At 50.7% G+C, this 16,753-nt stretch overlaps 1 protein-coding gene across 4 annotated transcripts in view; it reads right to left on the bottom strand.

Moving 5' to 3' along the window:
* ASAP3 (ArfGAP with SH3 domain, ankyrin repeat and PH domain 3) overlaps window positions 1-16,753 on the bottom strand; it is a 47,107-nt gene that overhangs the window by 13,940 nt on the left and 16,414 nt on the right. For all 4 annotated transcript variants that reach the window (XM_087446574.1, XM_087446575.1, XM_087446576.1 and 1 more), the window contains exons 2-5: window positions 10,205-10,277; window positions 9,970-10,115; window positions 6,935-7,009; window positions 5,731-5,780 (exon numbers count right to left, since the gene is read on the bottom strand). In XM_087446574.1, the coding sequence (XP_087302700.1) occupies window positions 5,731-5,780; window positions 6,935-7,009; window positions 9,970-10,115; window positions 10,205-10,277 (344 nt within the window). The remainder of the gene's footprint in view (window positions 1-5,730; window positions 5,781-6,934; window positions 7,010-9,969; window positions 10,116-10,204; window positions 10,278-16,753) is intronic.

Raw genomic sequence — 16,753 nt, 5'->3', positions numbered from 1 at the left:
AGTGCTTTCCATCCTTGTAGCTAAGAGTAACCTGGGCCTTCCCCTACAAGGATCTCAAGGGTTGGCTGTTTTCCTTCTTTGGGGATGGGTGGAACTGTGTATAAATGGTTTCCTGGAAATCCCACGCCCATCAGATCACCCACTCCCAGCCAGGACAGTATTTCCACATCTGGGGCTGGGCGCATGTGACCATGAATGCCGTGTAACGGAGAAATCTTGCTCAATAGTTTTGTTCCCAAGTGGGTGCCAGCCCTGAGCAGAGAAGATAGATGTGGGATATAGTACAAGCTGCATTACTTCCCCTCTTTGAGTCTCAGTCTCCTCATCTGGAAAATGGGGATCCTTATTTGTACCCAGATGAGATAAAGTAGGCAAAAGACTTAGCACAAAGAAGACACTACAGCTGTTATTATTATTATTATTATTATTATTATTTTGTGAGGAAGATCAGCCCTGAGCTAACATCCATGCTAATCCCCCTCTTTTTGCTGAGGAAGACCGGCTCTGAGCTAACATCTATTGCCAATCCTCCTCCTTTTTTCCCCAAAGCCCCAGTAGATAGTTGTATGTCATAGTTGCACATCCTTCTAGTTGCTGTATGTGGGACGCGGCCTCAGCACAGCTGGAGAAGTGGTTCATTGGTGCGCGCCCAGGATCCGAACCCAGGCCGCCCGTAGCGGAGCGCGCGCACTTAACCACTAAGCCACGGGGCCGGCCCCTACGGCTGTTATTATCATAGGCCCCTCTAGGTCCCAGTTTTCTTATCTGTAAACTAAGGAAGCAATGGCCTAGACTGAGGTCTCAGGTCCTTTCTGGCTCCAAAGTCCTGGGCCTCGCTGTCAGACCTCTGGGACAGTGTTTATATGCAGAATCTGTCCCTGGAGACCTGGGGAGCAGTTTCTCAACCTTGGAACTACAGAGATTTTGACCAGATAATTCTTTTTTATTATTATGTTTTGCTGAGGAAGACGCCCTGAGCTAACATCCGTTGCCAATCTTCCTCTACTTTACATGTGGGTCGCCACCACAGCATGGCTGATGAGTGGTGTAGGTCTGTGCCCAGGATCCAAACCCAGGAATGTGGGCTGCCAAAGTGGAGCATGCTGAACTTGAACCACTATGCCATGGCGCGGGCCCCCAGATAATTCTTGGGTGTGGGGCTGTTCTGTGGATGTAGGGTGTTCCACTAGATGCCAGTAGCATCTCCCCAGTTGTGACAACCAGAAATGTCTCCTGGGGGTGAGGGTTGGGGTGTAAAATCGCCCCTGGGTGAGAACCACTGTTCTAGAGCAGTTCTGCACGTTTTTGGCTTTTTTCTAATTTTCTTAGAAGTGGTTATTTTCCAATTCCCTAAAGCTTTATGATACCCCAAGAGGGAGTCTGTGATAGGGTGGTGGAGTTAGGGTGGGCACTGACCCTGTGAACTGGGCCTGCGAGTCAGGGCAGATGCTTTTTTTGGGATCTGAAGATGAGCAGCAGAGAGAGAGGCAGTGGCTAGGCCTGCAGTGTGTTAGCAACAATGAGCCTGGCAGCCTGCTAAGGAGGGTGAGAGACTGAGTGGGGAGAGCAGCTGAGAGGGTGCAGGCGAATCTTCCATATATATTGTTACCATATCTTTCAATAGTGAAAAATGAAAAATAAGCTAAATGTCTATCAATAGGAAGTGGTTTAAAAAATTATGCTATGTCCACATATAGGAATACTATGCAGCTGTTAAAAAGGATGAGGAAGATCTATATATACTGACACTGAAAGACATCTACTCCACAATAAATGGAGAAAAAAGGAAGCCACAATATAGTATAGTGGCTAGAAACGTGGATTCTGGATTTGAATGGCAGCTCCCTCACTTACTTAACCTTTCTAAATCTTTCTAAGCTTCAGTTTCCCCATTTCAAAAATGAGACTTAATACTGCCTACTTATCAGATGATATAATGCATGGGAAACATTTAGTATGGTCCCTGGCATACAGTAAGCCCTCAATAAATGGCAGGATTATGATGATGCTAATGATACTGATGATTATAGTAATAACCATTGGTGATCCCTTTAGATTTTTTTTTTTTAGCATAGAGTACTTCTTTATTTCTTTAATATTTTTTTATACAGGGTCTAGTGGAGATTAAAGGACAGAAGCTATTTAGCTCAGGATGAAGATAAACTGTGAAGCACTATACATGGCTTTGTGAATTACCATAGCTCTGTCCCTCAGCCTCAGCTATGGTAATTTACAGAGATTTACCCTACAAAGTCTGACACAGTCACCTGACATCACCTGACACACCTCAAACTAATAGCTGGGGAGTGCTTTTTATTCAACCACACACACCCCTGCACAGAAAATAGCAACTCCCATTCCTTCCCTGTCCTCAAAGGATCACCAATGTTTTGTAAACATTTCAAATGTTAGGAATATTTTTATTTCCTTTGAATGGACTTGCAGCAGCAGGAGTGAAATGAAATAGTGAGTGACGAGCCCTGGAATGCTGGTTACTAAGAAGACCGAGATAACTGGAGAAGGGGACACAGCAGCAGTCTGATGTTATTCAGCAGATGCGAACAGGTGCTCCGGTGGAGTGAGGAGGCCAGGGGGGAGGGAGACGGGAGAGGAAAGGAATCAAAGAGAATCTCGCACCTGCCAACCTGACACCTTCAGCCGCCTCTCCTGTGATGCCTGTTCCCAGCACTCTTCCTCCACCCAAACACAACCACCTGCCTTTTCTGCCCCCTCTGTGCTCACACTATGGTTATGGAACCATTGCTCTGTATTTTCATTATTTATTGACCCACCTCCCTTCTTGGTTACAAACCAGTGGGATCTACTAAGGCAGGGACTGTGGTGGTGGTCTTTTCCTCACTACTTCCCTATAAATTGGGGACCATAACAGCACCTTTCCTTGCCAAGGGGAGTAAATCTGATAACAGAGGTAAAGAGCTTATCAGAGTGCCTGGCACAAAGGATGTTCTCAAGTAAGTGTAAGTATTAGCTGCTATTATTACTAATTGTTGTCTTGAAGCACTAATTTTACACTGGGTGCTCTGCTAGACCCTTCACACACTAAAGCAATAGCCCGTGAGGCAGGAATCACTACCCTACTTTACAGATGAGGGGCCTGGGGCTGAGACGATAAGCCACTTGTCCAAGTCACACGGCTGTCAAGTGCCAGAGCCAGCATTTGAACCGAGGTCTGTCTGACGCTAGAGCCCTGGGGACGGCACTGGACACCAACACTGCAGCTCAGACTTGTTCCGTCCCTCTTCGCTGCCTGGTTCCCCCGGCTGGTGACAGTCACAGTGTCTTTTCTGATAGATCATGGTCCAGGACTATTTTACAGAGGATGAGGCTGAGACCCAGAGAAGAGAAGTGATTGCCTAAGATCCCAAGCTAGTGAGGCGAGACGCTAGGAGCAGAGGGCTGGGCTCCTGCCTCTCAGCCTTGCTGTGTTATTCTGGTGCCAGTTCTGCTCAGAAGGATGGCCAATAAATACCTGTTGAACTGCACTGCCAGGCGCCTAATATGCACTGTACTTATTTCATCCCCACATCAATCCTGCAAGGTATCATGGGCCGTGTTTTTCAGATGAGGAAGCAGACCTGCACATGAAATAGGCTAGATAAACTCGGCGCCTGCACAGGGTGTGGGATGCCTTTTTCAGCAGCCCCAGGTGGAGGGGGAGCCCTCCTTCTATATGAACAACCCAGGGGTGAGACTCCTGGTGGTATCCAACAGATGCTGTCAGGGCCCTGGGCCCTTCCAGCTGCTACCCAGACCAGTTTGGTAAGAATGAGGCAGAATTACACAGCAAATCATGGCTCGCCAATATCTAGCTATACCTGGAGCCCGTGTAAAAAGAATGTACACAGACACCTGTGCCAGGACATGTAGCTCAACCTATGTGACATGCATGGCAGGAGCCAGGAGACCACGTAGCTCGGCCAGAAGAGCACTGGACCTGGAAGCCCTGGGTTCTAGCCCAGGCCCTGTCGACAACTCACTGAATAACCTCAGCCAAGCTCCTTTCCCCATCAATTACAGAGTCTTGTCTTTACATGAAACCTGACAGGCAAGATCAATACATAAATCTGGGAAAAGCAGAGCTCCTGGGGAAGGTCAGCAGGATAAGGCTTAGTTTTCCATTTGGTAGATGGTGACCTGAAAGGCTAAGGGCTTAGGGTAACTCGGGGGAGGAAGGCCAGGGATCACCACATCAAATCACAAAGAGAAAGCTAGCCTGCGGGTCCACACCCCTCCCAGGCCTCTAATGAGAGCCGATGGCCTCGCCCATCACAACTCCCACTCCCTCCACCACAGGATCTAGATCCACAGCTGGAGTGGAGATGGAGGTGCTGGTGGAGGGAGAGGGTGTGGCCCTCCTTTAGACCGGAGGAGGGGGGTCCCCCTGGCTCTGGGAGGTTGACGAACAATAAAGCTCCAGGATCTACTGCTTGGAATTGATCCTACAGAAATAGTTATGGATGGGAGCAAAGATTTAGTTTCAAGGATGGTTCCCCAATGATAGGGGCGGATTAGATACATTTTGGATTCTGCATACATTGGCACACAGTGCACCCATTTAAGTGACGTTGTATGAGAATATGAAATGATGGAGAAAGATGCTCATGATGTATTTTTAAGTAAAAAAAAAAAACCAGTATGATTACTACCTCGGTTTTGTAAAAATATTTCTTTATATATAGAAAAATGACTAGAAAGACGTTAATACTTTAGGCTTGGAAATTAAAGATTTCCCTCCTAGTTTCTGGTAGTTTCCCCTCCCCCTACTTTTTTAAGTGATAAAATTACAGTGCTACCCATACTATGTAAAAAAATCCAAACAACAGAGAAGTACTAGATATTCCCCACATGACCCCAATCCTCCCCTAAGGATAATCAAAATTTTTTCTTCTTTTACTTCTCCATATTTTCTAAGTTATTCATAATGAACACATATTGCTTTTGCAAAATGTAAGAGAAAACAAAATTTTACAAAGAATAGCAAGCAGTGGTCTGAGGTACAGTTGGCCGGGCTGGGCCCCGTACAGAGTTTAGAAGACAGAGCCTGAGGAGTCTCTGCTCAGGGGCAGTTGATCACTGGGCGCCCGAGACTCCTTCTGTCCCCATGAAGTTCCAGTAGCTAGTGAGAGATCTGGAGTATTGTGTGGTGCACACAAGAGGCCTGGGTATGACATCAACTCCCTTTCCTCCTCTACATCAAACTAAATGTTTATAGATATCACCTGGTATTGCAGAAAGAGGCTCAAGGAGCATGAACCCCAGCTCTGCCTCTGCCTAGCTGTGTGACCTGGAGCAAGTGACTTAACCTCTCTGAGCCTCCAATTCCTCCTCTGATAACTGGGATGCTAATACTCCCCTCACAGGGCTGGGTGATTGTGAGGATTAAATGACCGGCATATGGAGGTGTTCAGTAACGAGCAGCTTCTTTCTGTCTTTCTGCCCATGTCGGGCACCAACCAGCAGATGGGTCTCTGAGAGCAGCATCTTGAGGCCCCTTCACAAAACACCCCCCCTTCACGGCCTCGTGGTCCAGCCCCCGGACTCCCGTCAGGGCTGGGCATAAACCACCCCCCCGTACAGGCCTCTAGACATCCAGATGCCCTGTACGTTGGGCGATGTGTCCTGGCAGCACTGATTCTTCCCAATAGCCAGCCTCCTGCTGCAACATGAGCATGGCTCTCCTGGACAAGCCACCTGGCCGCAGCCACTTACATTTTGGCCTCGTAGTCCTTCCACGCCTTCTCCAGCTGCTTTTTGGAGTCCTGTGGTTTAAAAAGAACAATTTGCCCACAGGGCGCTTGGCGTCTGGAATCAACAGCACAGTTTGCTAGTTAGGGGGACCCTGCGCCTGCATGCCCCCCATGCTGCTCAGAGCCACACTCCAACCAACCCCTGCCCCCACAGCCCTGCCTGCAAACCTGACCCCCAACAACAGACCGAACCGACCCCATTTCTCAGGGCTGAGTCCCTCCTCCCACCTGACCTCCCACAGTTGTCAAGAATCAGTGGGGTTTGGTGGGCCTGGGCCTGGGGTATGGGAGATTTTTGGGGTCTGCCGTGTGCCCTATCCCTCAGAAGGTGGAGATCACCATGAGGAGGAGGATGGGAGGATGAAGGTCAGACTCCTCCCCTGACTTTATCCCAGCGTTTTCTCCTGCCTGCAAATAGATCATCCTCTCAATAGGAAGGTACAGGTGGAGGGACATACACAGAGAGAGGCTCAGAAGTCTACTCAAGGCCACACAGCAAGCCAGTGAGACCTGGCTGATCTCTGGCCTAGTTTGGGCCTCATCCAGCCAGGTGCTCACACCCTTCAGGACGCCCCGCCTTCCCAGGTGCCCCAGTCAGCCAGGTGAAAAAGCTGCCCGTCTGGTTTGGGCGGTTCCCAGCGGAGGGCAAGGAGGGAAGCCTCTGGGGGGCACAGCTCCTCCCCTGGGCCTTCGGCGACCGACTTCCCAGGGAGATTATTCTGTCATCTTCTTTGAGCTGCACTCTGCCTGGAGCTGGGGCTGCCAGGTGCAGAGAGAGCAACCAAGCAGGGGAGTTGGGAGCCGGGGCCCCACACTGGCTCCTCCACTGACTGGCTGTGTAAACTGTAAGCAGGTTACCAAACCCCTGAGCCTCGATTTCCTCAACTGCAAAATGGGGCCAATAGTACCTAGAGAACCCACCTCACAGGGCTGTTGTAAGAATAACATGAGCTATTTCACATACGGGCCATGATGGATAGTAGGTCAGCTATCCTAGGCTGACCCCAGAGCCAGTCCTCCTGACCTGAGGGTCAGTAATATGAGGTCTCCCACTGCTTGGCCTCTGTCCTCAGCCCAGCCCTGCCTCCCCTGTGGCCTCCTGCCCGCCCCTTTCTCGCTCCATCCCACCACCCCTGGGCACCCCTGCTCCCCGCAAGGAAACTCACCTGTCGCCCATCCCTCAGCTGCCCCTTCAACAGACTGTCCAGGGGGAAAGAGACAATGTTGTTCAGGTTCTGAACCTGGAAAAAGCAGAGACCCCCATACCCCACCTTGGGTGACCGTCTGTCCAGCCCCAAGGAGCTCAGGGTACAGTGAAGCGTCACAAGGCGAAGGACAGCACCGGGGTACAGAGGCAGGGGGAGGACAGCACCGGGGTACAGAAGGCAGGGGGAGGACAGCACCCGGGTAATGAGGGCGGGGGGAGGACAGCACCAGGGTACAGAGGGCAGGGGGAGGACAGCACCCGGGTAATGAGGGTGGGGGGAGGACAGCACCGGGGTACAGAGGGCAGGGGGAGGACAGCACCCGGGTAATGAGGGTGGGGGGAGGATAGCACTGGGGGACAGAGGGCAGGGGGAGGACAGCACCGGGGTAATGAGGCAAGGGGAGGACAGCAGCAGGGTACAGGGGGCAGTGGGGAGGACAGCACCTGGGTACTGAGGGCAGGGGGGAGGACAGCACCGGGGTACAGAGGGCAGGGGGAGGACAGCAACGGGGTACAGAGGGCACGGGGAGGACAGCACCAGGGTAATGAGGCAGGAGGAGGACAGCACCAGGGTAAAGAGGGCAGGGGAGGACAGCACCGGGGTAATGAGGCAGGGGGAGGACAGCACCAGGGTAAAGAGGTGGGGGGAGGACAGCACCAGGGTACAGGGGGCAGGGGGGAGGACAGCACTGGGGTACAGAGGCAGGGGAGGACATCACCGGGGTAAAGAGATGGGGGGAGGACAGCACCGGGGTAAAGAGGTGGGGGGAGGACAGCACCGGGGTGCAGGGGGAGGACAGCACCGGGGCAATGAGGGCAGGGGGGAGACATGCGAAGCTGGGAGGGTAGAAGGGGGCGGTGGAGTCGGCCTCCCATAAAAGCTATTAGTCCCTCCCCAACTAAAGCTCCTCACCACCCCACTGCTCCAGGAGCATCCACGGTCAGTCCCATCCCTGTCCCTTTGCCAGGAGCACCCTCTCCTCTGCTCTCTGACTCTCTGAAGTCCACCCGTGGTGCCCACCTGTTGTTTTTGTCTGGCTAGTTCCTCGTCTCCCCTTATAATGTGGGGAACCCTTTCCCTGTGGTCACATGGGGTCACACCGGAGTCAGAGCTGACCAGAGTACTCCATCCTCAAGCTACAGGGACTAGATCAGGAACAGGCACGCCACCCAAGCCAGCCAATCAGGATCCTTCCTGGGACTTTTCTGCCAAAGTCATGGGAGAAAGACTGTGTCTTTCTTCTGGTAAGATGGGAATCTGGGCCTGCTGGGCCATCCTGCCCACTGAGCAGAGACAGAGAGAAACTATCTAAGAGAAAGAGAAGGTGCCTAAAGGCAGCTGCACACCTGGACTTCCCATTACAGGGGCCAATGAACTCCCTTGTTAAAAATGAACCTAGTTTGAGTTGAGTTTCTGTCATTTGGCAACCCAAAACAGCCTAATATTTCAGCCCACCTTTCAAGGCACAGCTCAGGTCTCCCCTCCTCCAGGAAGCCTTCCTGACCACCCCTGCCCACGGCCTGTGCTGACCTCCCCTTTTCTGAACCACGGCAGGCCAAGCCACTGACCCGACCCCTGGGTCCCTGAGTTTGTGCCACACTGCTGTACTGCTTGGTGTTGTCCCACATCTCAGTTCCTGTCTCCCCCACTAGACCGTGGCTCCCTCAGGCAGAGTCTGACTCTTTCCTGTGTCACCAGCTCCTGGTACAGTGGCCACCACAGCAAACACTAGTTTGACCAAAACAGGGCAAGGAGAGGTAGAGACAAAAGAAGTCACTAACTCAGCTGAACTCAAGCACTGATAAGGCCTCTGCATGCAGGACAGTGTGAGGCAGTGCTAGGCAAAGAGACGTAGTAATGACAGATGGCAATATTTGCTAACATGTACTGAGCACTTACTCTGGAGTAGGCACTTAACTTGCGTAATCCTCATTACAACTCTGTGAAGTGGGTACCATCAGCGTCCCAATTTTACAGACGGGGCTCAGGCAGATTGAGTGATTTGCCCAGGGTCACATACCTAGTGAGCAGCAGAGTGGGAATTCGAGGCCCCAGTCTAAGCCTGACATCTGGGTGCTTAACCACTAAGCAAAGTGCCTCTCAGAGATGACTCGGTCCCTGCCAGCCAGGGAGGGCACTGTGTGGGACTCGAGCCACAAGAGCCGGTCCAAAAGCTACGGGGCCTGGAGAGAGAGGGGCTCTCCTGGGAGGCGGTACAGCCAGGCGTGTGCTCGAACACTGGAGCCAGACCCCCTGTTCAAATCCAGCTGTGAGACCTGGGGCAAGCTGCTTAACCTGGTGTCCCGGTTTCCTAATCTGTAAAGCGAGGGCAGTGGTAAGCCAACCCCACAGAGCTGTGCTCCAGGATGAAATGACTTAACACCAGCGCAGTACTGAGAACCGTGTCTGCACACCGGAGGAGCTGGTGTCTCGGGGTGGCCTCGAGGCGGGGACTCGGAGGACAGGGGAGGAGGCAATCTCAGGAAGGAAGGTGAGGCCACGGGGCCACGTGCAGGAGCTGAGGGGCTTGCTGAGGCGAGGCAGCTTCTAGGTTTTGAAGACAAAGCAGATGTGGTCGGGAAAGCAGAGGACACAGAGCGTGCAGGAGAGGCAGTGGCGCAAAGACAGGAAGCCCAGAGTCTGCCCTCCCTTCTCCCAAAACCTCCCTCAGGGAGCCCTCCCTCGCGTGTGGCTCTGCCCCCTTGTGAGACCCCCTCTGCTCCCGGGGACTCACCACAGAAGAGAAAGAGGAGGACAGAGAGGAGGGAGAGGGAAGACGTGGGCGAGAAGGCAGAGGGGAAGAAGAATGCAAACGGTGGATCCGAACTGGAGAGGGACCTCAGGTCATGGGTCAGAGGTCAAGGGAGACTAGAGGTTAAGGGCAACCTGGGAGAAGGGTGGAAACCAACCCTTTCCCAGTCAGGTTCTGAAACCCACTAGATTTACCCTGAGCCCGGGCTAAGGGCTGGGTAAGAAGGGATCAGGGGCCTCACCAGGTTCTTGAAGAGCGCGGCCACCTCGCGGGTGAACACGGCCAGGTTCAGGAAGCCGGTGGACAGCTCGTGACTGTTTTGGGACAGGTGGCTGTTGCCTAATGACTCCACAGCCTCTCGGTACTGCTCCTCGTTCTCCACGTGGCCTGTGGAGGGAGGGAAGGGCAGTGTCAGCTCCAGGCTGGGGCTGGGGAAGGCTGGCTGGCCAGGCTGGGCATCAGGCAGGCTCGCTCACCAAGGCCGGAGCTGTGGATCGCCCGCACCGCCTTCTTCACTCTCTGCAGGAGGGCCTGGTCTCCTTCCAGGACCTGGAAGCAAACGGGGACAGAGGTTCAGGGGTGCTCAGCTGGGAGGGGTGCCTGACTCCACAATCCACCCTCAAACACACACACACAGAGTTTCCTCCCTGGCGGCCTGCTGTAATCCCACCACACATAAACAGACCACCCTCTTACACCAGACTGCATGGAAACCGTAGACCAGTCACACCCCTCCAGGAGGACCACAGACTTTTCTCCTCAACTCCAATGCAGGCCGAGTAGCTATGCCAAGGCATGTGGCATAGTCGGGTATGCCAGACCTGGGTCTGAATCTCAGCTCTGGCACTAACTAGTATGTCAGTCCAGACAAATCTGTTAACTTCTCTGAGCCTTGGGTGCCTGTCTGCAAAATGGAGATGATACTGTGGACTCATGGAGTTGCTGAGAGAATTAACGATGTGATGAATATGTACAAAATGCTTGGCAAAAGATGAGAGGAGAGAACGTGGACATCCCGATATTTTTGAAAGACACAGATGGGGGAATGCTTGTTCACAAATCCCAGGCTTGATAAGCAGCCATGTGAGGAGGAGGATGAAGAGGCCAGATACCATGGGTGGGCGATGAGATGAGAGAGGGCAGAGGGGGCACTCAGCCCCACTGGAGAGAACTGGTGGGACGACAACAGGCAACCCCAAAGTCCAGGGGTTGCAGAACAAATGGCAGACTGCGGACGGCCAGAAGAAATGATGGTGAGAAGCAGAAGGCACCTGCCCCAGGCTCAGCCCAGATGGAAACCTCCCAGACACACTCCTCTTTCAGTGGGTATATAGGCTGCCAACCTCATGAAACCCTTAAGAAATGCAGAGTTAAGCTGGAAATTATAGAATGTTAGGCTGCAAAGGGCTCACAGAGCCACAGAAGAGGAAACTGAGGCCAACAGAGGGGAGGGCCTTCCCCAGAGTCAAAGGGTGGGGTAGCAGCAGAGCTGGGCTTCCAGGGGTGCTCTAGTCCAGTGCTCCATCCACACACCATGGCCCTACTCTGACCCCAGCCCCACCTGTTTTGTCCAGAGACTAAAATGGGATCAGAGTTTGATCTCCAAAGAGTTACTTCTACGTGACAAGAGTTAGTAAACACATTTGGAACAGTATCTCTGAAGATTCTAAACGATACTCACAGGAGGACATGCACAGGGCAGAACTCGCAGACAATGTGGAGTGTTCTTGGAAGCTTTTGGCATGTAGGAAGCCTCTGGAGAGAGGAGGGTCTGGTTTTGAAGCCTAGCTCCACTGCCCAGATGCTGTGTGACCTTGGGCAAGTCGCCTCTGAGCTTCCTGATTAGCTATCTGTAAAATCGGGGGAATACTGCCTACCTCTCAGGGTAATTATGAGGATTGTATGTATGAGACGTTGCATGTGAAGGGCTTAGCTTGGTGGTGAGCACACAGTGTGTCCTCAATGAACAGTACCTATGGTCATCAGCAGCCGTGCTGATGCTAGAAAGGTCCATCAAATTCTCGGTACTTTTCCTACAGGGACTAGAAACCTAACATTCTCCTCCCCGAGTATGAACTTGAGATACTTTTGTGTTTGGGACCAGTGGAGGCCCATCCCTGGGCTGAAAAAAGAAAGTCAAGGAATTAGGGAGATTGGGAAGAGGGGGCCATATTTGAATCAGCTCAAGAACTAAGACACTTCTACCAGAGAGACAAAGACAAGAGGAGAGAACATGGACATCTCTATAGTTCCCAAAGACCCACGTGAGGAAACACGTTTGCCAAAGCCCTTGACCCCTACCTTGAAACTTGAAAAGGGAAAGCTAAGAGGTGATTAATTTAAGGAGCTAGGACTTCACTCCAAAGATAGTGCAGGTTAAAGACATGAACAATTCCAAAGAGATTTAGAAAACTCCCTAGAAGGCAGATCTGTGTGCCTGCCATACAGAAGGTGCTCAATAACTGTTTACCTAAATGAATGATGGTTTGCAAAGTCCTGGGACATGGACCTGAGAGGTCTATGTCCATGCTCTAGATACCTTTGAGGAGTCTTCCCATCCCATGACACCCAGTCTCTGAAAACTGCCCTCAGAGGTGGGCCCTGGGCTGCTTTGTTTGTTCTAGCCAGAGTTGACTGGACCAGGGTGGACACTTGACCCAAGCTGGGCCAATCAGATTCTCTCTCCAAGGAATCTGGAATTGGGCTTTGGGAAGCTAGCTAATTGATTGGAAGTGCTTGAGCTGGGGCATCTTTCCCACCACGTGCAAAGAGAAGAGAACAAAGCAGGTGTGTGGAGAAGCACATAAGACCTAGATCCTGCCCCCTGAGAGGCCCTTCCACACTTCCTGTCCTTGGGCCTCCATGAAATACCCCTGATCCACCAACAAATTCCCTTTAGTGCTTAAGCTAGTCTGCAAGTCTGTCTCTTCCCTGCAGTCTGGCAGAGATGCTGGTCGGCTCCCAATGTCCATTCTCTTTTTTTTTTTTGAGGAAGATCAGCCCTGAGCTAACATCCATGCCAATCCTCCTCTTTTTGCTGAGGAAGACCGGCTCTGAGCTAACATCTATTGCCAATCCTCCTCCTTTTTTTACCCCCAAAGCCCCAGTAGATAGTTGTATGTCACAGTTGCACATCCTTCTAGTTGCTGTATGTGGGACGCGGCCTCAGCATGGCCGGAGAAGCGGTGCGTCGGTGCGCGCCCGGGATCGGAACCCGGGCCGCCAGCAGCGGAGTGCGCGCACTTAACCGCTAAGCCACGGGGCCGGCCCTCCATTCTCGCTTCTTTCTTGGCAATAAGAACCCTGACTTTTCAGATGGTCACTTGGCCACTCAGAATAGAGACTACATTTCCCAGCCTACATTGTAGGTAAATGTGGTCATGTGACTAAGTTCTGACCAATGGGACATAATGGACATTTCCTTTCTTAGCTTCCAGAAAATATTCTTTTTTTTTTTTTTGAGGAAGATTGGCCCTGAGCTAACATCTGTTGCCAATCTTCCTCCTTTTTTCCTTTTTTCTCCCCAAAGCCCCAGTAGATAGTTATATGTCATAGTTGTACATCCTTCTAGTTGTTCTATGTGGGATGCTGCCTCAGCACGGCTTGATGAGCGGTGTGTGGGTCCACGCCCGGGATCCGAACCAGTGAACCCACGGCTGCCGAAGCAGAGAGCGCGAACTTAACTGCTGCACCACGGGGCCGGCCCCCAGAAAGTATTCTTAAAAGGAAGAGAGGGACTACATACCTATTAGAATGGCCAAAATCCAAAACACTGACACCACCAAATACTGATAAGGATGTGGAGCAACAGGAACTCTCATACATTGCTAGTGTATGAATACAAAATGGTACGGCCACTTTGGAAGACAGTTTGGCGGTTTCTTACAAAACTAAGCATATGCTTACCATATGATCCACCAGTTGTGCTCCTTGGAATTTACCCAAATGAGCTGAAAAACTTTTCTTTTTTATATACATATATATTTTTTTTTGTGAGGAAGAGCGGCCCTGAGCTAACATCTGCCAATCCTCCTCTTTTTTTTGCTGAGGAAGACTGGCCCTGGGCTAACATCCATGCCCATCTTCCTCTACTTTATATGGGATGCCGCCACAGCATGGCCTGACAAGCGGTGCATGCCGGGGATCCGAACCGGCGAACCCCCGGCCGCCGCAGCGGAGTGCATGCACTTAACCACTACACCACCAGGCCGGCCCCTGAAAAACTTTTTTATTTCCACAAAAAACTTGCACATGGATGTTTATAGCAGCTTTATTCATAACTGCCAAAACTTGGAAGACAATGCAATATTATTTAGTGCTAAAAAGAAATGAGCTATCAAGCCACAAAAGACATGGAGGAACCTTAAAGGCATATTACTAAGTGAAAGAAGCTGATCTGAAAGGCTACGTACTCTGTGATTCCAACTATACGACATTCTGGAATAGCCAATACTATGGAAACAGTAAAAAGATCAGTGGTTGCCAGGGGTTGGGGGGAGGGAGGGATGACCAGGTAGAGCCCAGAGGATTTTTAGGGCAGTGAAACTATTCTGTATGATACTATGATAGTGGATACCTGTCACTGTACATTCATAGAGTGAACCCTAACGTAAACTATGGACTTTCAGTGATAAAGATAGGTCAATGTAGTTTCACTGATTATAACAAATGAACCACTCTGGTGTGGGATGGTGATAGTGAGGGAGGCTGTGCGTGTGTGGGGTGAGGGAATATATGAGAACTCTGTACTTTCCACTCAGTTTTGCTGTGAACCTAAAACTGCTCTAAAAAATAAAGTATATTTTTTTAAAGAAAAGAAAAAATAGAAGGGAGGGTGTCCTCTGTCAGACCTTTCTCCTGGCTAGAATGCGTTAGTGATGTCTGGAGCTCAGGCAGCCATCTTGGACCATGAGGTAGAAGCCACGTGTGGTGGATGATGGAACAACAAAGCAGTAGCCTTGTCTATGGTGATTGGGGAGCCACCCTATCAGCCCTGGACTACTTATCTATAGACTTCTTTTATATGAAAGAGAAACAAATGTCTGTCTTACTTGAGCAACTGTTATGTTATTCTGACACTCATAGCTGAACCTAGCTCTAACTGGTACAGGCAGGCAAGTCACTCTAATCACCCATAAACTGTCCCTTCATGCCCCTGTCAGGCATATATCAGGAAACAGCTTCCCAGCAAGAAACCATTCCGCCCCTACTGCTCTTAGCAATGAAGGTTCACACAGCTATTCATTCATTCACCTAGTTACTGAGTGCCTGCTCTGTGTTCACACCCTGTGTAAAAGACACAGTTTCAGCTCTCAGGGACATCACCATCTAAGGGAAGAAAGAGCTGAGTAAATAGATACTTATAACGCAGTGTGATTAGGGCTGTAGTGGAAGATGGACAAGGTACCTGCGAGCCCAGGGGAAGCAGAGCTGTGTCTGCTTAGGAGGAACAGGGAAACCGTGATGCTTGACTGTGGACACTGGACAGGCAGAAGAGAGACTGAGAGAGTGCACTGTGAGGCGGGGTGGGGGAGCACGTGGTATACGTGGCAGGACTGCTAGAGGAGGGAGGCTTGCTCGGGGAAGAATGGGCAAGGGGAGGAATATCATTCATTCCTTCTTTCATTCATTCATTTCACCAAGCATCTACTGGTGCCTATTTTAGTCAGGCATGGCCCTTCCTTCAAGAGGCTCACAGACTTATTAACACACAACCCGAAGGGGGCACAAAGAGGGGAGGATTCTAACCACCCTTTTCTCAAGAAACTATCTGAAAATCATTCACACTGGGTATAAATGACTGATAACATCTACCCTCTATGATATAATGGGGCAAAGATTTAAGCTAAAGAAATATAGTTTTAAGGAGGAAATTCCAATCATAGCCTGGGGAAGGGAAGGTATTTGGGGAAAGGCACAGAAGTTTCCAGAGCTCCTGTAATGATACTATGATGAGTCACAAGCTGAGGTTCTAGCCCCCGTCTCCCTAAAACTATCTCCCTGGGTGATACCAGCCCAGCCAGCTCTTCAAACTGCCTCTTCTTTAAAATGAGAGAAAAATAATATAATATGGGGAAAAAATCCATTCTTCACTTAACTCACAGAGTTACTGTGAGGCTTATATGAGATCATAGACATGGCAGCATGTGCCAAGGCTTGAGGCATTTGGAAAAAATGAATACGATTCTTCCTGTGGTTTATTTTCTGCCTCTGAATGAGATCAGCCCGCATTCCCTGTGCCTGAGACAGGATAGGTTAGAAAAAACAAGTCAGCCTCTGGATTCAGGTGGGTCCATTTAATCCCCAGGAGTCAGTGATTCTCAAAGTGGGGTCCCTGGACCAGCAGCGTCAGCATCACCTGGAGACTTGTCCGAGATGCAGATTCTTCAGCTGGATCAGAAACTCGGGGCAGGGCCCAGCAATCTGTGGCTTAACAAGCCCTCCAGATGATTCTGACGCAGCTAACGTTTGGAAATCACTGGTCTAATTCTGCCTTCAGAGACACAGTAAATCATCTTGGCTAAAAGCATGGGGCTGGCCCCGATTACCTGGTTTTGAATTCCAGCTCCAGTAGGTACTTGCTATGTGACCTCTCTGTGCCTCAGTTTCCCCATTCATGAAATGAGGATGATAATAGTTTCTACCACATAGGATTGTTGGGGAGATTAAGTGAATTCACATAGGTAAAGTGCTCAGAACACTGGTATTTGATATCTAATAATGTGATCTGTTTGAAAATTAAGTTGAATTTGGTTTAGGAATTTTTCAGCTTTCCTTGAGCTAATTAAAAATACCTCCTCTCCATCCACCAATGATCCCACTCCCCAAGATTTGGGAACCACACGTGCAGAGGTACCACAGTGAAACCTCTGCCACCGGGCAGTCACAGAGTGCAAGACGTTACATGTCCTGAGTGCCTGCTCTGTGCCAGGCGTGTTACTTGTTACCCTCCCAGCCACACTCTGAGGTAAGCATCACCATTTGCATTTTATAGATGAGGCTGCCAGGGGCCAAGGGACATGTCC

This window comes from Ceratotherium simum, chromosome 22 (genome assembly GCF_057802395.1).
Source record: "Ceratotherium simum simum isolate JZ-2026a chromosome 22, ASM5780239v1, whole genome shotgun sequence".
NCBI classification, from domain to species: domain Eukaryota; kingdom Metazoa; phylum Chordata; class Mammalia; order Perissodactyla; family Rhinocerotidae; genus Ceratotherium; species Ceratotherium simum.
The sequence above is the reverse complement of the archived record's forward strand: the minus strand, read 5'-3'. Positions and strand labels throughout refer to the sequence as shown.